This window comes from Photinus pyralis, unplaced genomic scaffold (assembly GCF_008802855.1).
Source record: "Photinus pyralis isolate 1611_PpyrPB1 unplaced genomic scaffold, Ppyr1.3 Ppyr1.4_LG1, whole genome shotgun sequence".
NCBI lineage: Eukaryota > Metazoa > Arthropoda > Insecta > Coleoptera > Lampyridae > Photinus > Photinus pyralis.
Window position 1 is genome coordinate 51609357 of NW_022170249.1, and position 22223 is coordinate 51631579.

General features: G+C 37.4%; 3 protein-coding genes across 3 annotated transcripts; all 3 read left to right on the forward strand.

Moving 5' to 3' along the window:
- Nucleotides 1–9196: 9196 nt before the first annotated feature.
- Nucleotides 9197–10557, forward strand: LOC116159903 (phenoloxidase-activating factor 2-like). Its single transcript, XM_031472995.1, has 2 exons — nucleotides 9197–9583; nucleotides 9635–10557. Exons 1-2 carry the CDS (start codon nucleotides 9366–9368, stop codon nucleotides 10509–10511), a joined length of 1095 nt encoding a protein of 364 aa, XP_031328855.1. The 5' UTR covers nucleotides 9197–9365; the 3' UTR covers nucleotides 10512–10557.
- A 3144-nt stretch (nucleotides 10558–13701) lies between these two features.
- Nucleotides 13702–15282, forward strand: LOC116159349 (phenoloxidase-activating factor 2-like). Its single transcript, XM_031472312.1, has 2 exons — nucleotides 13702–14073; nucleotides 14124–15282. Exons 1-2 carry the CDS (start codon nucleotides 13880–13882, stop codon nucleotides 15061–15063), a joined length of 1134 nt encoding a protein of 377 aa, XP_031328172.1. The 5' UTR covers nucleotides 13702–13879; the 3' UTR covers nucleotides 15064–15282.
- A 5149-nt stretch (nucleotides 15283–20431) lies between these two features.
- Nucleotides 20432–21912, forward strand: LOC116159987 (phenoloxidase-activating factor 2-like). The gene is made up of 2 exons (XM_031473098.1): nucleotides 20432–20902; nucleotides 20951–21912. The coding sequence occupies exons 1-2, from the start codon at nucleotides 20634–20636 to the stop codon at nucleotides 21882–21884; spliced, it is 1203 nt and encodes a 400-aa protein (XP_031328958.1). The 5' UTR covers nucleotides 20432–20633; the 3' UTR covers nucleotides 21885–21912.
- The last annotated feature ends 311 nt before the right edge of the window (nucleotides 21913–22223 follow it).

Sequence of the window (22223 nt, forward strand, 5' to 3'; positions counted from 1 at the left end):
TGGAAACAAATTTGGTACACATCTTCACATAAAAGGGGAGAATCGCGCATTTTTATTTATTTATTTATTTATTATCCCTCTCTTATTCTGGGTCCTCAACAGGCTTGCGCCCAATTACAGAGTGACCCGCATAATGCTTTTTTTAGAGGTGCCTCTGCAGCAGGTCTTAAGTTGTTCTATACTATTCCGGTATTTACTGTACGAATTCGGAAAACTGCAGGAACACCTAATTCGGAGTAGCCGGAAGAATGCTCGAAACTGGTCTAATGTAATTCCCATCTCTGCAACAGACGAAAAATTCACCTCAACCCCGGTTCGATCACCCGACCTCCGGATTTATAGTCCAACGCTCTACCACTGAACCATAAAGGCGCATGTGCAGGTGTGCGGATGGATGCCACAGCAATTTTTTTAAACTTTTGTTTGTGTTTATTACTAATAATTCTTGTATTGTCTACAGTCAAGCAACATTGCAATCCATTGTATTCGTTTTTGAATGGGCAGCCACTTGAAAACTTCGCTCGTTAATAAAAAATGTGGGCTACTATTTGAAAAAATTTGCTATCGCTAACACAGATATTACCCGCACACCTGCGCTAGCGCGTTCGGCCCAAAAGCCTTTCAGCCTTTTCTTTTATGTCTAAGAATATGTGTGTGTGTAATTTGGTTCCGCTCGGTTCAGTCGTTCAGTTGGAAATGAGTTTAACGCACTTGCGCATGCGCGATTCTGCTCAAAAGTTCAGCCGTTTAACCAGAAAAGAGAGTACAGACGGACCGACAGACAGACCAACATCATCGAGATTTTGTTTGATTCGGATTCCTGGTGCATCAAAACGTGTATTTCTGTCAAAAAAGTGGGAGGTAATTTTTTTACCCCAATGCAAAACCTCCCTTACTATTATTACTAACATTAAAAGAAGTTTTTGAGAGTTTTTCATCCTGTATGCCTAATTTTTTTCAGCAATGCACTGAAGAACGGGTTTATTTACAAGGACTGACTGTGTTCTTTTTAAACTGAACTCAACACGCTGAGTAAATCCGTAAATCAGGGATCTAAAACCTTGACATTTGATGAAATATTAACATGTCCAAATAGCTACCTATCTCGAGCTAGGAAGCTAATAAACGCTCCCTTAGCTACAATGGGTCTAGTTATCCTTCCTCTGCTCGGAGTTCATAATCCTAGGATTGGTTGGACGTAGTCCTCCACCCTTTCCTATCCTGCGCTAATCTTTTCAAGCATCCAGATCCAGTGCCGTAACTAGGCATTTTTCGAAGCGGTGCCGGATCAGGTTTTGGCACCGTATCACTTACCATTGAGCTCTAATTAATAAAACACCGTACATTTTTGAGAGAAACTTTACACGAAATTTTAAAAGCACTGCGCTACTTAAATTTTAGAAAAATGCTTTGAATAATGAAGTCTTTCACTCAACGAAGAATATAAATACATTTATTTATATTGTTTCCAATTCTCGCGTCAAATTTAGCTATGACATAGGGTACAAGTCGTAGAAATGATTGCGTCTTAGAATACGGGTGCAAATTCTGGTCACACTAATACAGACTATTGTATAGATCACAAATAAAGTATTATTATTATTATTAGTTTAAATTTGCAGCCTTTTCCTACCGCTGTAACTTTGTTCTACAAGGGCCATTCAGAAAGTAGCAGACGGTTTGAAATAAAAAGTTAAGAAAGTGTAAGAAACTACTTTTATTATATACATTTGGAAGCTACACTCTTAGGCTATTTTTCAACATAGTGGCCATTCATATTGAGGCGCTTATCATAGCGTGGTATAAGTGTTTTGATTCAACCTCCGCCGTCTGTGGGGGCGTCAGAAGTGGGTACCGACAAAGGGAATGTGGTAGCCCCCTGACAAGATCTTATTGATTGTGGAGTCAAAACTGGCTAATAAAAGTACTGATCTGCCACACAAAAATGCGCTGAAATCCCTTGGATGTTCCGTTCATCCTAAAGGACCGTAAATTTAGTTTTAATTATATTTCACTGCGCCCTGTATTTGTCTTTTACTTTTACTATTAGAATTTAACCGCCGTTCTTGTCTTTTATGACTGGCCTATGCGGTACACCGCGATGCCCATCCCGACTTAGTGCCCTTGGTGCTTCAGCGCCTCCGGCGTGCCCTCCCCCATTCAGAGCGCGGTGCCGCGGCACCTTTGGCACCTACCTAGTTACGCCACTGTCCAGATCCACTGGTTCCACCCAAAAATATACTACTTTAGTCAAACACACAATTACTTGATTACCCGGTGTGACTCGATGATAATTATCCAAATAGGTATGTACCTTAATTAATTTATTTGACAAAAAAATTTACACTAGTACAAAAAATTTCCAAACAACCAAAAAGGTGCAAAAAAAGTACGAGATGATTTCAATTAATTATTAACAACGGTGTTAAGCCACCAATTCGACATAAACTGGAATCCGCAATGTTCTCTGTTAGTAACAATTTTACATGAATTATCCAAATCTCGCCCAAAAGTTTTTGAGTTGTCGGAACAAACAAAACACACTTAGCTGCGTATTCGGTCCTTCGAGAAATCCAAAGACACCTCTCGACAAGACTCCAATGATGGTGCGATTAAATCACGGGAACGGTCTTGCCTGTCCCGATCTTTCTTTAACAGTTGTCGCTCATCCTTTAACACACGATAACCAAAAATTACCGCGTGGCCCAAATCCACATAAATCGATGGAATAAAATTGATCCAAACCCGCAAGCGGCATCAAGATATTCCTCAATCTGCTTTCTGCAAGCCAAACCAAACGGATGTCTCGATTTTTAACCGATTCTCACGCAGCAACTTTAGGTGACAAGTAAATTACACTGTCGCCACCTTGCCTCTACCAGAAAGATCTCGAATCGTACCAATTTTTTTTAAATAATAATAATATATTTACGGAATTCACCTGTTACATTAAATACCACAAAAAAAAACATGAAGCAAACCAAAATTCATACTACGAATAAAAATCATACGTGACCAAAATCGCTACCCATAACAATTACAAATCAATGAAATTCTGAATAAAAAAGTTTAACATTAATTAATTAATTAACCATGTAAATTGAAATAAAAGGAACTACTTACAAGCAATTAAACTTTTTAGGTTTATCAGAAAGGTTGTATAAAACGCAGGCGGCGGATACTAAATAAAAGAAAAAGGTGGAATTATGCTAGAAAGTTTAAACAGTTAACATAAATTACTTTGGTTATAATAATAAAGAAGATCACTCGTAAGAATAAAAAGTTATGCTATAAAAAATCAAATTTGTCCATTTTATTGCTTCTAACTTGTAAGACTAAGGTAAATTTCTAAATAAATGAATGAGTGCTTTTGTATTTTTATTATTTTTAACTTTCTAGTATATTTCCGCATATTTCTTCTTTTGTTTAAAATACCCGCCGCCTGCGTTCTATACACTCTTTGCAAAAAACTCAAAAGCTTTAATTGTTTGTACCTAGACTCCTCTACTGATGTTTAGGTGTTAAACATTTCTGATTCAGAATTCCATTTTCTTTCAAAATATTTACTACATTGCTATGTGCAATGGTCACTAAAGCACCCACAAGCACCTGTCCAGCTAGCTCAATTAAATTAAAGTACAGATAAAACGTTTAACATTAAAAATTGAGAACCGCCTCCATAATTCGAAAGAACACAACAACAAATTTTTAGTTAACACCCGATTATATTCTGAACACGAAATAAAAAATAACATGAACTTTCTTATTTAGGTCGTAATTTGGGCTCGGTTAAACACAAAACTAACCAAATACACAAAGAAAAGTAGGCATTCAGGCCAATAAAAAAAACAAATACTACGCAACAAGCGATCGAGAGCACAATTAAAAGAAATCTTAATTATTTTAAAGAACTTTAAATAATCTAAACTCTCCGGTCGTACCTGCAATTTTCAACAAGCAAGCACTAACACCAAACACCAGGTGGCACTGCTTCTGGAACTTCACTTATTTGACGTCACATAAAACTCGATTTAGACGGCACTGTTGTATTGTAATTACAATAATTATAGTATGGGCCCTTTGATGGTGGAAAATGTCCCTTTAATTGATAATTTGCAGACCTTAAAGAAAGGCTTCTCTTCGGTAACAAATAGTCGATTATTGATCTGATGAATTCCTTCGATAGTACTAATTCTATGTACATTACTTTGTAGTGCTTCCGATACTTCGATTTTGTCTAGGGAAGGGAACGAAATCAATGGATAGGAACATCGGAAACCAATGAAGCTATCACCAGAAAGCAGAGTTCCTTCTAAGGCAGATATACCAGCAAACCGATAGATATTTTGATTTTAAATTCTTCAGATTGTTGTTGTGTAGAAATGTGCATGGTATACCTACTAGTTTTCTTGAAGTAAACGTCATTGTTTATAATAATTTTGCAAATGCCCACGATTTGTTTTTAGGGTATTAGTTGTTCTTTATAGAGAAATTGATTCGGGGAAAATATATGTAAATGTAAGCTTACTAATACAACTATAATTGACACTTGATATAAGATTTGATCAAATATTTGTATAATAAGTATAATTATCGCAACCCCTATTTCTAAATCACACCCCTTTTTCCTCTTTCACAGTCTCGTTGTTGGTTCAATTGGTTTAATTGCACAATTAAGCTCATGCTTCACATCGTTAGTGGTCTGCAACATAATATTAAAGTGGTTCAATGTACAAGATGTGGGGTAGGTAGCGGAAACTGTCGCAAGATATTTCTGTAATATGTTACAAAATATGAAAAAGGAACGTTTCATGTTAATAATAACAAAGTCTGGAGGCGAGAGTCTAAAAACTTACCGGTTTGTCGTCTCCCGTAGAGTTATGATCTTTCAACGTTTCAGCGCCTTTTCCGGAAGAGCAAATGGTATTTTATTTTGCAAAAAATTCGTATATTAACAAAGTTGCGGAACGCTACTGCATACGTACACAGCATTCATTTTCTGGGTAAATTTCTTCAATTTCAAAAATAGAGCGTTGTAGTAGAGATGGATACATTCTGATTAGTAAGTGACAATGTCTCCCTCGACTTCGTTTTTAAATGGTCACCTTGGTGGAATGTTGAGTAATTTACTTGCTGCTGTGCAATGGTCTCATTGAATAATATGTCTGCCATTTTAGTCTCCCATTAATTAGTAGGTAGGTATCTACATACGAAGTTCGTTCTGGTCACGCATGTTACAATTGCGGAATCTCCTTTGTTGGCTTTGTTGAAATGGAGGAACTATTTTTAGAATGTGAAATTATTTTAGAACTTCACATACAAACACATTAAAATTCATTTGCGTGTATATGTTGATACTCTCCAGGTATGTCGTGCTATCTGATTAAGATTAGTTTGAATAATATGTGCGTATGGCACGAAAGGAAGAATTTTACATGTAGGTACAAGATATCACTTGTTCGACAATTCCCTTGCCACTGAACGTTATCCTCGAGCACTCACACTATGTAACATCTAAACCTTCGGCTTCATTGCTGTTTCAAATTTATCAAAGGAGTGTTGTGATACGATCATAATGGAAACACATAGATATACATTTTACAACGCCTGTATTTGATGCCTATAGTAGGCTTGGGGACTCTGTGCTGAAGAATCCTATCGCTAGCGTATATACTGTAATTTATCCACATTGCAACTTCTCTATATAAACATTGGAACAAATTCAATAGAGTGCAGGTTTTGTGTTCATGTAGATAAAACTTGTATGGTATAATCGCTTGGAACGTTCTCCTTCTCATGGTCTTTTTATTTGCATAGTGGATATACCTATCGCCCAGACGACCATCTAACTTAAAATCCATTAAAAAGCAATTAGTATGATCAGTACTAGGTACATATTTGACCATAAGGCAGCAACTTTACTTATTTTACAGTTAATAAACATGTTGTGGAGTTGACGAAATATGTCAGTGTGTGACTTCAGGGTTTCGTTGCGAGGCTTTTCGATTATATTCCGGAAACGGTGGGCTCTAGAAAAATATGTTCTATCTATAGCACACGCATTATAGTAACACAATGACATAAAAAATAAACTATAAAAGTTTTACAGTTTGTGGTATAATTTTGGTTAAAAATATCGTATCCAGGTCTGAGCGGTTTTTAGCGTAACACAATGAAGTTGAGGTAACGCTTATGTGCTCGTGTTTCCGTCTGTCCGTCCGTCCGTCCGTCCGTCCGTCAGTTCCATCGAGATCTCGGCCCCTGGGACACCTAGAGACTTCGGGTTTTCGCTAATTGATAGCTGCTATGGTCTATATTTGCCCATTTCAGACAGTTTTATTGCACTCTCTATTTTGCACAGACTGCGCATTGCCAACTTTCTTATTTATGGAGATATTACTTTGAAATTTTAACCACAGATGCTTCTAGTAAAAGCAAACATTTCACACATAGTAAAACTTATGTAGACGTGCGCAGTGACTGCGCAATGCGAACTTTCCTATTTACTGAGATTTTTCTTTGAAATTTTAACCACAGATGCTTCTAGTAAAGGCAAACATTGCGCACATACTAAAAATTATGTGTGCGCATGCCCAGTCCCTGCGGAATGGGACTGCGCAATGCCAACTTTCCTATTTATGGAGATATTTCTTTGAAATTGGAACCACAGATGCTTCTAGTAAGGGCAAACATTGCGCACATACTAAAAATTATGTGTGCGCATGCGCAGTCCCTGTGCAATGCCAACTTTGCTATTTATGGAGATATTTCTTTGAAATTGGAACCACAGATGCTTCTAGTAAAGGCAAACATTTCACACATAGTAAAAATTATGTAGACATGCGCAGTGACTGCGCAATGCGAACTTTCCTATTTACTGAGATATTTCTTTGAAATTTGAACCACTGATGCTCCTAGTAAAGGCAACAACTTGTTGATTGCAGCGTTATCGGAGATCGGGGATTTCATTGAGGCAACTGAAGACGTCTTGATTATGGGAGACTTTAATTTCCCATTAACTGTCGGAAATCGGGTAGAGAAATTTCTTCAAGAGAAATTCAATATAGTGATTATCTCTCCCCGAACAGTGACAACGAATGGCGGAACAATAATTGACGGAGTTTTTGGCAAAATGGTCAACTACACTGTTGATTGTTCGGTTTACGAGTCGTACTGTTCATACCATCGTCCAATTATTATTAGAGTTCGTGAAAATTAATAAAGAAATATATGTTTGCATAAACCTTATTTTATAATTAAAATTTTCTGATAAAATACTGATTGCTAATGCAATACTGATCCGTCACGCCAAAAATGCGCTGAAGTCTCATCGATGCACATACGAGGACTTTTGTAATTTTTTAAATCACCAACACTGGTCCCATGACGACTGACATTGTTATATTGACAGCTCGAATATAAACTTTAATTTTAACGACGACACAACTTTCAAATTGAAAAATTGCCTAATCTATAACTTGAAATTAATTGCGTAAACACCAATTTTGGACAACAACCGGAAACTACTCCTGTATCACTTCTTTTTAATTTATCTGACAGACAAGACTTCGAAACACCGGCTGACTACCGAAAAAATGCGTATTTGACTTTACACGCAACTGACTGTTACGCACCCCAAGGCAAATTTTAAATCTCGACCATCTCCATCACGATTTTTCATCTTCGGTAAGGGCCGTCAAAAGGCAAGCACTTGCTTATATACAACATTATCAATTAAATTTTACTTTGATAAAGTCCCCTTATAAAACATTTGCTAAATAATTCTCAAATAGACGCAATAATGGGACGAAAGTGCACCTAGACCTAGAGAATGATCCGACCGGATGCAGTCTGTAGTTGTGGGGCTTTGATCTCGAAAACCCTCCAGTCGGTTGAGTCATGGACGTCTACAAAAAAGCAAAATTTCAAAATGAAGTATTACGCAACCAAATCGTTTGTGTGTTTGACAAAGTCATGGCGGGCGTACAGCCTGTTTCAGAAGATTTTTTGGAACGCATTGAAGAACTTTGGTTTTTTTATTATTATTGGGGTAGGATTTTCGAGAACGACCCCTAAACAAAACGGAAAAGTAACACACTCCGCAATCTTCTCGGTTCAAGGAAGCTCGTGGTTCCTTCTACGTGGAAGATTATAGCGAATGCAACAATTCGGAACTTCTACCAGCTTCCAGGGTACCAAATGACAAAGAGTGACATCGGAACAATTCCTCCGTTCCATTGCATCCCGACCTTGTTCCGTTTTTCATCTTTGCAATCAAAAAACGCCGCTCTAACTAGACGCCCAAATTTTGGATAACTCGGTAACGATCAACAAAAAAACGCCAAAATGTAACTAGCAAACAACAAGACAAGACAGGGTATTTCGAAAATTCTAAAGTGTAGGGTACTTTAATTGGCGCATTTTTTAAAAAATAATATGCGCTATTTATGCCCATTTTTTCCGTTAGTCCGTGCGATGGACGAGAATCGAGATCTCGGTAACGTGGGTTCCATAGTTCCATTTAACTGTAATCAAGACGAAAGAAGGGTGTCCGCGTGATCTACCATCGACTCCGCATCTTAGCATGTTAGCAGGTCAGAAATTTCATCTGTGATGATGAAATCATCACCGACTGAAGTATGGGTTTAGGTCCCCATCTGCAAGTAGGCATTATAAACAATTTGGAGCAAAAACAAATAGGTACACGTGGACGTCCGGTTCAGTCGTTGTGTTTTATCCCGAGAAAACCAAGAGGGCCGCTACGTTTCAAAATGTAGGTTTTCGAGATAGCAAGCTATTTCACATTTTCGGATTCGGGAACCTTTGATTTTAACACTAATGAGTAAACGGGTTTTTCGTACTAATACAAATAGGAAATTCAATAAAATCGCGAGGGACAAATATTTCTTGTTGCTCTTATAACTACTCCATTTCTCACCAGCAAGGCTGCGATGAGCGTATATACCCAAATTGATATTAGATTTTCCAGATCATGTGTTTGTAAAAATGCGTACGGAAAGTAGTGGATCCGAGAACATTGAGTTTGACATTTGGATTTCCCATGACTTTTGGTGCGATAAAACCAGTTTGTACAAGAAGCTTATATATAACCTTGGTAACAAATATCATTGTGTTTATATATGTATAAACGTTTATAAATACAATGCTATAATATCTGTGACGAAGAGATAACGCATCTTTCTGTGCGAAATAATAGGGGATTTCTAACATTAATTCCTAAAACAAACATTACCACTTCTCTCGTACTTCTATCAAGGAATTCCACTGGCCTCGCATCTACATCACAAACGTTTTCTATATAGGTAGGTAGACATCGAAGACAATCGGCGGTTGATTTGTAAACCATGAAATTGATACTTTTTTTGGTCTTTCCTTGCCTACTTGTTAGCGGTGACCAACAAAATGGAACAAAGAGTAAAGATGAAGAATTACCAATGGCGAGTTTCATAAGTTCGAATGTGGATGGATTTGTGCAAGAATCAACTAATTCAACAAGCTCCGATAATTTAGCTACAAATTGTGATTGTAAGTGTAAAAGTGATGAAAATACGATTGATATACAGTAAGTTTGCAATACTGCCGCTCGATCAAGTAATAATACTATTTTTAATAGTGGAACCGACTATTGTATCGACGATTTTTGTTGCACTTCAAAATCCATTAAAAGAGAAGTCGGATGTGGAAGAAGACGACAAGGAAGTGCTACTGTGCATGTGAATGAGGCATCAATGGGAGAATTCCCATGGATGGTTGCCATGCTACGCGAGAAGGATGCGGCCGGTGAAATAAGCGAAACTCTCCACTGTGGAGCTTCCCTTATACATCCCCAAGTTGTCTTAACAGCCGCCCATTGTGTGCATAACAAAAATGATTCGTATAAAATTCGTGCCGGGGAATGGGACATCAGCGGCACTAATGAATTATATCCTCATCAAGATAGAGAAATCAAGGAAACCATTGTTCATCCCCGTTACCACAGCGGTACACTTTTTTATGATGTTGCGTTGTTGGTACTCGAGTCGCCAGTGCAACTCACAGAAAACGTAGACGTCGTTTGTCTACCCGATAAAAGTACGGTGGTATCGAGCAATCTATTTTGTTACGGCACAGGGTGGGGACGTAAAGTATTTACAGAAGAAAAGACTAACAGCACCATATTAAAGAAAGTTGAGTTGGCCGTCGTCGATCGAGAGGCATGCTTAAAACGCCTTAAATCAACTCGTTTGGGATCCCATTTCAAACTACATGAAACGTTCATCTGCGCTGGTGGCGAGATTGGTTTAGACTTGTGCAAAGGGGATGGAGGTGGTCCATTAGTCTGTCCGGTTCCTGACGAAGACGGGCGGTTCTATCAAGCTGGAATTGTGGCCTGGGGCATTAACTGCGGCGAAGACATTCCTGGAGCTTACGTTGACATCGTTAAGGTCATCGATTGGATTGACGATATAATGATTTCTCAACATTTTGATACCACTATTTATCACTATTAGCGTTCGTGTATAATTTATGAATAAACTACCATAACATTTACATGACCACCCGAAGTAGATGAACTTTTCCCAAATAGTATCAACAGCAAAGTCGACCTGTCTAACAACACTAAATACTGTTATTAGTTGTTCCCTTTAAAATCAAGTGTTTTAACAGTCCGTAAAATTGCACCATTGTGGTGCTTCTAAATTGTTACCTTGATGTTCTATAAAATTAAGAATATTGCCAAACAAAATTCGGAAATTCATATGCATTATTCAGTACCTACCTACCTACGAGTATATTAAAGTTATTTTAATCTTTACACACAATAAATGTATTCCGACAGACCGACCTCGCAAACGCAAATGTAGAGGTACTTTTTACTGGTAAGTAAATAAATAAATATTCGCAAATTTGAATTAATCAAGCTCTTAACGGAAATGATTTTAAGATGCCGAAAACTTACATTAATGGATATTTTCTACTACTTTACTTTTGAATTCAGTTGATCACTGATTTTGAAAGCCATCCAGCTTAGGGTAGATCTTTCTACATTTGGGTAGTAGCATCTCCAATTTATGATTAATTATTATCAAAATGTGTAATTAACTGATCGTTATGTCGTTTAAGATAACCTATCTTAATGTACCAGTCATTTCGAAAAACCATGCAACATGAAAGTTCAAAACTAAACTTTCTGGTCTCCATAGCACGTGATCATCAAAAGTACCTAACTAACGGAAATACATTTGTAGGACGTTACAAGATATGCGGTGTGATGAACATTGAACATTAAACTCGTTGCGCGTGCTTTAAAGACTTGATTATACACTTGTATCTTAATATACTAGTGAGGAATAGTTAGCCAAAATCCTTTACTCCACCATAAGAGGTTGTTCAAAAGATGGTCCTGGTTCCACTTCCAAAACAACAAAAACCCGTATGATGTGAAAATTCTACCAGACTTCGGGAAAATAACAGGAATTAAACTAAATTTATAATATGGTTTATGAATTGCTCCATCTTGAAAGTTCGGTGGGGTTATAATTATGGGAAGAAATATCTTTCGAACTAACGTTTATTATAAAGAATGTTTTCTATGGCGGTCGATTGAAATCGATAGAAAACATTCTTTATAATAAACGTTAGTTCGAAAGATACTTTTTCCTATAATTATAAATTTATAATCCTATTACTTTCCCGGTGAGATTGCCTGAATAAGCTTACCTACGGCTAATTTTATGGATACTTACAAACCACGAGCCACGAACATGTGCGTCCCTCCTCCTCTGCGTATCTGGAGTGGCCCGAATAGATCTATCGATACTAACTCCAGGGGTTCTTCCGCTACCAGGTTCTTCATAGTTCCTTATAATATAACCCTCGGTTTGTACATTTTTCTGACACTAGTCACACGTACTTACTCAATATACTTGCACAAGTCTTCCAATATTTGGAATTAATGTAGCAAGTTTCACTGATGATGGAAGTACCAGTGGCGTAACTTCATTTTAGAGGCCCGTCTTCAGAAACATTTGAGGGCCCTTTCCTTATATCAGCAATTTTTAAACGATTTTAATGTGTACATGTAGAAAATAGTGTCTTGATTTAGCTTTGCTGATTTTGCATTTTGTAATTCATTGGTTCACAAATCACAGGTCCATTGTAAAATTTAGGGTCACTGCGTTCAGTCAGAATCCAGTTGATTTTGTTCGAACTTTAATTGTCAAGCTTTGTGTAGTATTTGTGCCATAACAAAAGGTAATAATGTACTTAATTTTATTTGATTTCAGCTATTTGTAACTAGGGGTAGGTAACCCCTGAATTTGTTTGTTATTTAATTGTTTCACTTTAAATGTTATCCTTATTTTGATTTGTTTAATATTGGCCATTTCCTTCGATGCTTAAACGTTTGATTAGCGACTTCAATTCGTTGTGTATGAATCTACCTTTTTTACTCGATCTGGTAGTGTTAAAATTACTTAGCGGCATTCATCTCGAAATACAACTTCAGTAAGCTTACTATATCCAGGAACTCCAGATACCTTTTGGATTGGAGAAGTTCCCGCTAATTAACAAAGTATTTCATGTAGGTACTTTATGTAAGAGACTTCGGACTGTTATTTGGAAAGGAGATTGTTCACCTATATTTACCCTCCGTGAACAATGATTCAGAATTTTCTTCGGACTGTAACTATAAACTGTAAAAGGAAGCATGTGCATGACCCTTCGTTTTTTTTCAATTTTTTCCCAGAATTTTTTATAAACGAATTAAATGTTTTGTACATTTCTTGCCGGGGCCCCTTTTAAGTCGGGGCCCGTCTTCATTGCGTACCTTTGAGGCATTGTAGTTACGCCACTGGGAAGTACATTTCTTTGTTCCAAAATGGCCGCATTGCTCGTGGCATTTCCATATAATCTTACTTCTCAGATCGACTGGTATGCAGATCAGTGTCTAGCTCCTGCTTCCTGGTTAAATTCTTCAGTAGTTGAATGAGATTATTCGTTCTTTTGTCAAGTTTGGTCACTATGAGAGCCATTCTTCGGTCACTTCCATCATACGTGTAGCTTGATAAAGAAATCGGCAGCAGCTTTTGCTTTTCGTTTACGGTACTCGATCCTCGAGTCATATTCTTGTACCACCTCATTGGAAGGGCACTCAGAGCCTTGCACGAAAATAAAAACTCCAACGTTTTTATCCCATAAATGTACGTGCGAAATTTCTTGCAAGCGAACACAATAGCCAACAGTTCTAATTCGGTTATTTATATTGTGCAGCATTTCTCGGCACTTCAGTAAGTCCTTGCCGGTATGCTGGTTTTTCTGGTGCTTAAATCTTTCTTCTTTTTCCATTTCTTCACTTTGTACTTGTTCTTGTCCCCCCGGTTCTCTTCCAACCAAATTTTCCTTTCTCTCCTTTTTTCGTTTCTTCGTTTTCTATTTTGGTAGTAATAACACGTTCTTCGGTTGGTTTCAACAGCACGGTGTAGGCTTTTATGTGTCAAATAGCTAAGAAACAATTGGGAGTTTTAGCACTATTTGTGCCAATTTTTGTGTGTGTGGTAATTCACTTGAGTTGATGAGTACGGGGAAAGTCAAATTACGAGTGTGATTTATTTCTAAACTCATGGATCCATTAACAGTTGTCTTTAATTGCCATATAATTATACTATTTATCTAAACAAAGTCGTTATAATTTATTCCAGTTCTTTTCAAACCGACTTCTTTTACTAACCTTGACAAATTTGATTCATGTTATTACACATTGCACTAAACTATCTAAATTTCACAGAAAGTACGAATTTGTTGGTATTTCCATATCTCCTCGAGGTCAGACATATGTGCCTTCGTGTACAGTTGCTAGCTGTAGCTTCATAGTGAAAAGATGTGGTTTATGTGTTTATTAATATTATTCCTCATTAGCGGGCTTGATACTTCCGAGAGCAGTGATAGTAGTGAAATCATATTTCTAGAAAATGAAAACGATAAAATGTTTATACGGTCTGCAGATTGTGTGTGTGTGCCATATTTTAAGTGTAAAGAAGTCGTCGAAGATGGTGTTGGAGTCATTAATATACGGTAACATTTCTTTATTAGTAACTCATTAGAAGCATTTGTAAATGTTACAGTACTGCCAATCCGTGCAACACCTTAGAGGTTTGTTGTGGTGCTGGGAACACGACAACCGAATCTATTATTCCTAAAACAAGATGGACCGGGCAGAGACCCTGCGGTATAAGGAACAAAGAAGGCTTTGGCTTGCGTATTACAGGCATTGAAGATAATGAAACCCAGTTTGGAGAATTTCCGTGGATGGTTGCTTTGTTTCGAACGTCTACAAATAAAAGAACAATGGAGAAGACAGAAACGTACCATTGTGGAGCTTCCCTAATTCATCCTCAAGTAGTTTTAACAGCCGCTCACTGTGTTTCCGATAAAGCATACAAATATCGAATTAGAGCGGGTGAATGGGATACCCATACCACTAACGAGCTGTTCCCGCACCAAGAGCGCGAAGTTAAGGAAACAATTATTCACCCACAATATTACAAAGGAGGATTCTTTTACGATTTTGCTTTGCTGATACTTGACTCCCCTCTTGAGATATCTGAAAATGTAGATGTCGTTTGTTTACCTGACAAAACTATGATACCACAGCAGGTGTTTTGTTCTGCCACGGGGTGGGGTCAAGAAGTGTTTTCAGAGGAGGGAAAGAATCCGGCCATATTAAAGAAAATCGATTTACCCATAGTTGATAGAGATAATTGTCAAAAACGGCTTCGTAATACTCGCCTGGGTGCCCAATTTAAGCTGCACGAGACGTTTATATGTGCAGGTGGTGAATTAGGTAAGGGCGCGTGCAAAGGAGATGGAGGAAGTCCTCTCGTTTGTCCAGTAGATGACGAAACAGATAGATTTTATCAGGCTGGAATTGTTGCATGGGGTATAGATTGCGGAAAAGAAGATGTTCCTGGTGCGTATGCTGATGTAGCAAAGGCGATGGACTGGATTGATGATGTCATGACTCGTCATACATTTGATAGGTCTATTTATCGTTATGGAAAATGAACTACGTCAATCGTAATGCCTTAAACTTATCTTTTCGGTTAGTAAATCAAAAACTTTATTTATTTCTTCACCGCGATTGACTCATGTGAAACGCACGAATGCATGTACTCGTATAATGGATCCTTTTACAGATTTGCTTTGCAGTATGACACAAATGTAATTTTACATTCTCGATGCTGTATATGGTCTCTAGTCTGAATAAAAAACTCACAAAAGGTGCAATTTTGATTTAATTGCTCATTAATTGCATTGATATGCTGATAAAAGAATGTTCAATACATTGGCGATAAAGTAAAACAGATAGCTATTAGGCTATTACCATTCCAAAAAAAAGCATAGAGTGCGAGTTGTTTAGAATTCTAGTTCATTAAAAAAAATTCTATACAACTGAATACCGAACTATCCTCGAGATCGTTTTGACCTGATAGTCTATAATATACCTTTTTCGTCGACCTCTCGATAACAACATAAATTACACCTTAGTTACAGGTGTAACAATGAAGCTCATTAATGGTTAGAAACCATTATACGTCAGCAACCATTAATCGTTAGCAACCACTTATATATAACCATTATGCATTAGCAATCATTAATCGTTAGCAACACCTTATACATAACAACTATTTTATTAAAGGGAATGACATTTATATAACAATTCACTTTCGGCATCAGCTGAGAACTTCCATCCACCTAACCATTTTAATCTCGCTTTTAATGTAGTGAGATCAGTAGCCAGTATGGTCGCCAACGCTCTCAGCACAGCATATCCTGATGTGTAGCTTCTCGGATAAGGTATTGTTAAGGTATTCAGTTACTTATTTACCTTCAACATTGAGTACGTCGACCACAGGGATGAATATTTCCATATCTTTCACTGTTAATACACGTACTTTAGTACAGTTGCAAAAGAATTAATTACATTATAATTTCACATACCTTTTCAAGGTAAAATGTCAACATGACATTTTCGAAAATATCTCCTCTCAAATTCATTGTATTCCATCAATTGCCGAACTGATCGAAACCGTTCCAATAAGTTTCTTTTGATTTGAGCGGATGTACTGTTAAAATCGCCTCCACAGCAGAGCAAGCAACATAATCTTTCACTGAGATTACGAGGACTGACGGTACAGCATAAAACAACACATTACTATAGCAACGACAATAGCTGTAATTTAGTGAAAAATCGTCGAAGCTCATAATTTCGATTGTAATTTCTTGTAGTTGAATTTAAAATTATCTACCCCAGTGAAGTCGACGAAAAAACGTTGTATGCAATTCATGTATAAATCGGCGATTATTGGTTCGTTCGAATTAAGTCTAAGACTAAACATCTCACTCACCAATAAAACGCCTCATTTATACACTCATTGCATAAATAACTATTATTGATATCCTTAGTAACATGTGCACCAATTTTCAAAAACGATCGGACATTTCTAAACAAACACGGACAGACAGACCGACCGATATCACTCCCTATCTTAACTACCGATGTTTGGCCCATATAGTTAAAACATACGATGCCACGCGTTGTTGGAAAAAAGTTGATAGTGAAAACCTCCAATTTACCGCCGACCACTTGGGTAGGTTGCAAAACTGTTTCTTAACCTCAGTAATAAAAAATAGGGAGGCACTCCAAATTCGATTTTGGGATTCTGTAGTGCAAAATTGATCAATAACTATAGGATATTTTTTATTGAATAGTTTATATGAGGGCACAAGATCTGTACCGTGTATCTTATTTTGGTTGAGACTGTGCAGTTCTCAGCTGTTTTTAAAGATAGAGATTTGCGGTTTTCGGGACTCTTAATACCACAAACAGAATCAATCTAGCTACGTTTGTTTGTGAGATACAGGGTAAACACGAAAAGTTTGACTTTGGGATGCTATCGTATCCTACTACCCATGTAAGGTAGAAAAAAAGTTAATAACTGCCTAATTTAGATATTTTCAGTTAGAATTCAGTAGCGTAGTCAAAAAAATTTAACCACCTTTTCTGAGATTTGACCCAAAGTTATTTTTTTAAATGCCACACCCTGTATATCTTAACGTCAATTTTTTGAATTTTTTTTTCTGGTTACATTGATGAATCACATAAAATAAATAGTCATGAACCAAAAAGAAAAACTTTATTTTTTACGGTTTAATTAATTTTGAGCAAAGTTGTAAATAGGATTCTTGTATCTTGTAAAATTCTGCGTCTGCTCATGTCCTCATTTATGATTTTTCAAGTCTGGAAAAAATTAAATAGATTAGAATTTAGCATTTGCGTAAAAATCAAAATGTTGTGTCAATAATTTCACGGCATGATTGATTTTTCCTAAAATGCTAATTTATAGTATCCTTAATTTCTCCTATTTCCCACAACAAAAAATTACAAATGGGCACATGAACAGACGCAGAATCTTTCATTCTACAAAAAATTTATTTCCGACTTTGCTGTAAAGTGATTAGGGGAGAAAATATTTCAGTATAAAGAAATTTCCATTGAAATTCCTTACGTATACCAATTCTACACCCTGCATAAAAAAATATAGGTTGTGATACATCAATGTAATCAGGAAAAGAATGCAAAAAATTCTTCCTAAAAATATCAAAAATTTTTTTAAAAAAATGCATTATTGTAGCCACTTCTTCCATCCGTACGTTCGACTTTCCCTGCGGGATGACTATCAGATCTCTATTTTAAGAGCATTGTCCTAATTTTATCGTGATTTGGTTCGTTATGGTGTCTAGGATTGCACAAAGGAAGGATTTTTGTGTGTCATTTACTAAAAAAGTTACATGTAGCAAAATGTATACAGGGTCGCTGATAAGTCTGGAAACGGTCGATTATCGAGGAAAATATACAAGATATCGAAATATCTTTTATACAAAAGTTTTGAGATTCTTCAATGTCTACTAGATACCTAGTAATAATTTTAATTATACAGGATGGCTCAAAAGGCGCGGCACACCAGAATTGCATTTTTTAAATGGAACATCCTGTATATTATTTAATATATATATTTCAATTCTTCTCCCAATTTTCTTCAAATGCCCAAAATTATATTTTTAGCGCATTTCCACAAAAATAAAAAAAATGCGCTATTGTGGCCACTTTGTCCGTCCGTCCGTCCGTCCGTCCGCTCGTTTTGAGACGCTACTAGTTTTTTATCTTAAGAGGTATTGTTCTACTTTTTTCGCTATTTGGTTCCTTATGGTGTCGAGTCTTGCACCAAGGAAGGAATTTTGTCTGTACCGCTTACAAAAAACCGTTTTTTACATGTTCCATAATTTTACACTTTTGCCGTTTATTAACGATCCTAGAGATCGTTTATAATTTTGAATTGCTGTCTGTCGTCTGCCTGTTGGTCTGTCCGTCTGTTCCTTTGTCTGTCTGTCCCTCTATCTGTCCGTGTGAACGATAACTTTGTTTAGAAATGTCCGATCGCTTTTACATCTCCGTTAGTTATGAACTGAATTGCATGAAATTCAATATGTGCATAGCTTTAGCCATATAATACGCAATGCCAAAAGTTGAGTCGAATCGATTCAAAATTCTCAGTGCCCTTTTCGCATCTCGACCATTTATAAACCGAATTGCAAACTTTTTTAATTATAAAAGTATTTAAATGAAATTTGATACATAGCCACTTGGAATAAAAGAAAATTTAACGCCAATTTCAAAATTTGGTTTTGCGCATGCGCAGTGCAAACTTTCTTATTTATGGAGGGATTTAAATGAAATTCGATACATAGCCACTTGGAACAAAGGAAACTCTAACGTTAGCTTCAAAATTTAGGTTTGCGCATGCGCAGTTCCAACTTTCTTATTTAGAAAAGCATTGAAATGAAACTCTTCTTATAAACAGAAATTGAAGTAGCACGTCAAAAATGGATTGCACATGTGCAGCGCTATCTTTCATATTTGTGGCCGGATTTTTACAATTTTAACAAAAGTTGCATCTTACAAATAGGAAATGAATGCAAGTGGAAATGCGCTTTATGTAAATCGTTTACGATTACTTTTTAACTTGTATTATAAGTCACCATTGCGCTAATTTTAATTCAATTGTTAGCGATCATCAACTTCATTTGTTAAATACGATCCTGGATTTTTTATTTTATATTTTGAAAGAGAAAAAAATATATGGTGGCTATGAGCCAAAGGTATTCATGTCAAATTTATACGAGCACACTTATTAACTATTGAAAATATGAAATTTCTTTGGTTCAGGTAAAGTAGGTAGCGAAAGCGATCTAGCAAGTCCTATATAAGATTGGTAGTGAAATTGAAAGCTGATGATTGATGCAAATAGAATCTTTTTAGCGCATATGTGCTATTGTTTGCGTTTAGTCCGTCCCTCCGGACCCACTTATGCCGTTTCGAACTATTTGTAGGGGAATGGTCCTAGAGTCCTGGAATTTTTTGCAGTAGGTAGCCTATACCTTGAAGGTGTGCCCGACGACCATAAAAATTGGCTGTCTAAAAGCCCCCCCCTCCCCCCGAATTATTTCCTGAGATGCTGTTTTTGAAAGTAAAACGTGCTTTTACTTTTTACATACGACAACCAATTCGTCTCAGATTTTGCATGCCTTTAGTGGTGCCAAGTTAAACTTTAGGGTGTGGGGGGGGGGGGTAAACACAGGTTCTACCCTTTTTCGAGATCAGTGAGCGACGGGGCCTAAGGGGGGGGGGGGGGGGGGAGATTTAAGTTTATCTCTCATGAAACTTGAAACTTGAAACTTTGACATATGCCTGGCTTCGCCGCCTCTCCCAGGATTTAGTCAACTGTCGTGAGGATGCGTCCCTGGTAGGCACTATCAGGGATGTTTCACCACTACTTTGTTGCCATCGCGCTGGGCCGCGACATATGCCAAACAATGTGGTGGAGTTTGTGCATTGGGGGGGTTGTGGGGGGGGGGCGGCTAACTGGGTGTTATCCGACTCGAACAGGTACGGCCACAGCTTCGCCACTGGTGTTCTGCCTTAGAGGGAACTCTGCTTTCTAGTGATAACTTCTTCTCCGGGCGTTCATTTGTTTCCGATGTTCCTACCCTTGTATTCTAATTTACGTGCCATAGCGTATTTTCGCTTGTTAGTTTGCAAGAAAATAAACCTGCGGTGGAAAATGTTTAATTTCCGATGTCCCACTCCGTACCTAACTAGGATTTTTTAAATTTGTAAAACGACAACCTTCGTGGCTCCAAGGCTCCAATCTATTCAACATCAGAGTGCACTGTTTATCTAAGCAAGGTCCACTTCAAATCTTTTGTTTTTCGGATACCATAAAACTAGTATAATTCGTTTATGGTGACTAGATTAAAACGAGTTTTACGATTCTTAGAGCTTATACGTGCACAATGAAATATTCAACCTTGATAAACTCGATATGTGTTAATAGTACCCATCACGATTGCACTGAATGTCTGAACCGTGTAATTTTTAACAATGGAATATTGAAATTAATCGCAAGTACGAAACTGTACTGGTCTTCCGTTATTTCAAGAGTTTCACGAATCGTTCGCTCTTCAGATTAGTGCAAGTTGCTTGTTTGTCGTCGTCTTGATGACCGCACAGCGAAATGATGCAGTTAATGTCATTATTTCGGGTTTTATTTTTCATTTATTTACTTGCTTGCGCGTACAGTGAAAGTGAAGTGGAAGATGTGAAAAAATATGAAGACAAAATAGATGCAATTTTTGTAAAACCTAATGAAGCTGCCTTGGAAATTTCTACGTCGTATAGCGAGTCGGTACCTCTTAGTGCACCTTCACATGAAGATTGCCAGTGCGTGCCATACTTTAATTGCAAAGAAGTCGTGGAAGATGGTGTAGGCGTCATTGACATACGGTAAGATTTATCTAGTAGTCTTTTTTATAAACTTTATGATGGTTACAGTATTGAAAATTCGTGCAACTCCCTGGAACACTGTTGTGGTGCTGCCAATACGACAACCGAGTCTATTATTTCAAAACCAGAACCGCACACACCGGGTCGTTGTGGTAGAAGAAATGGCGATGGTGTCGGTATTCGTATTACGGGAATGGAAGATAATGAGACTCAGTTTGGGGAATTTCCTTGGATGGTAGCCGTGTTGGCAACGAAAAAGCATAAAAAATCCTTGGAGAAAACAGAAACATACCAATGTGGAGCTTCGCTAATTCACCCTCAAGTTGTTTTAACAGCCGCTCATTGCGTTTATGATAAAAAAAATAAGTATGGAATTCGGGCGGGCGAGTGGGATACGCACACCACCTACGAACTATTTCCCCACCAAGATCGAGAAATTAAGGAAATAATCATTCATCCGAAGTACTACAAAGGGGGGTTGTTTTACGATTTTGCGTTATTGATACTCGATTCTCCCCTAGAGATAACCGATAATGTAGACGTCGTTTGTTTACCCGACGAAACTATGGTACCGGGGAAAACGTTTTGTTACGCCACGGGCTGGGGCCGGGAGGTATTTTCAGGGGATGGAAAAAATCCCGCAATATTAAAAAAAGTTGATTTACCCATAGTTGATAGAGACACTTGTCAAAATCGCCTTAGGAGTACGCGACTGGGTTCCCGTTTTAATCTGCATGAGTCATTTATTTGCGCAGGTGGCGAGTTGGGCAAAGACACGTGCAAAGGAGATGGAGGAAGTCCTCTCGTTTGCCCATTAGATGACGAAGAAGATAGATATTATCAAGCTGGAATTGTTGCTTGGGGTATAGATTGCGGAAAAGAACATGTTCCTGGCGTATACGCTCATGTTGCAAAAGCCAAGGGCTGGATTGACGACGTGATGGTCTCTCACAACTTTGATACATCTGTTTATAAATATTAAAAATAAACTACGTTACTCGCAATCGTAATTTGCATACATATTTGCATTCGACACAGTTTTGCATTCCAATTAATCCGGTTTTGCAGACTTTTGCCAATTGACCTGATGCTTCGCCTAAACTAAAGTATGTAATACACCCATGAAACGCGAATTTGCGGAATTATACAACAGTATATCAATTTTATATCAAAAACTAGAATCTTATTTATTTGATTTTTTAATGTTGCGATTCTGCCTCTCTGCTTGATACCTGTCCTGTTTGGTTTTTTCAGAATGCAATTTTCTAAGGTCACTCATCTTGTAGGTCATTGACGTAAAAGAAATGTTACCTGCAAAAAC

What these genes read in the sequence shown, in the direction of transcription:
- LOC116159903 (XM_031472995.1), top strand. Translation starts at nt 9,366, where the DNA reads ATGAAATTGATACTTTTTTTGGTCTTTCCTTGCCTACTTGTTAGCGGT. An exon ending in GAAAATACGATTGATATACA is followed by an intron (nt 9,584 to 9,634) that starts GTAAGTTTGCAA and finishes TATTTTTAATAG; the next exon opens with TGGAACCGACTATTGTATCG.
- LOC116159349 (XM_031472312.1), top strand. Translation starts at nt 13,880, where the DNA reads ATGTGGTTTATGTGTTTATTAATATTATTCCTCATTAGCGGGCTTGAT. An exon ending in GTTGGAGTCATTAATATACG is followed by an intron (nt 14,074 to 14,123) that starts GTAACATTTCTT and finishes TAAATGTTACAG; the next exon opens with TACTGCCAATCCGTGCAACA.
- LOC116159987 (XM_031473098.1), top strand. Translation starts at nt 20,634, where the DNA reads ATGATGCAGTTAATGTCATTATTTCGGGTTTTATTTTTCATTTATTTA. An exon ending in GTAGGCGTCATTGACATACG is followed by an intron (nt 20,903 to 20,950) that starts GTAAGATTTATC and finishes TGATGGTTACAG; the next exon opens with TATTGAAAATTCGTGCAACT.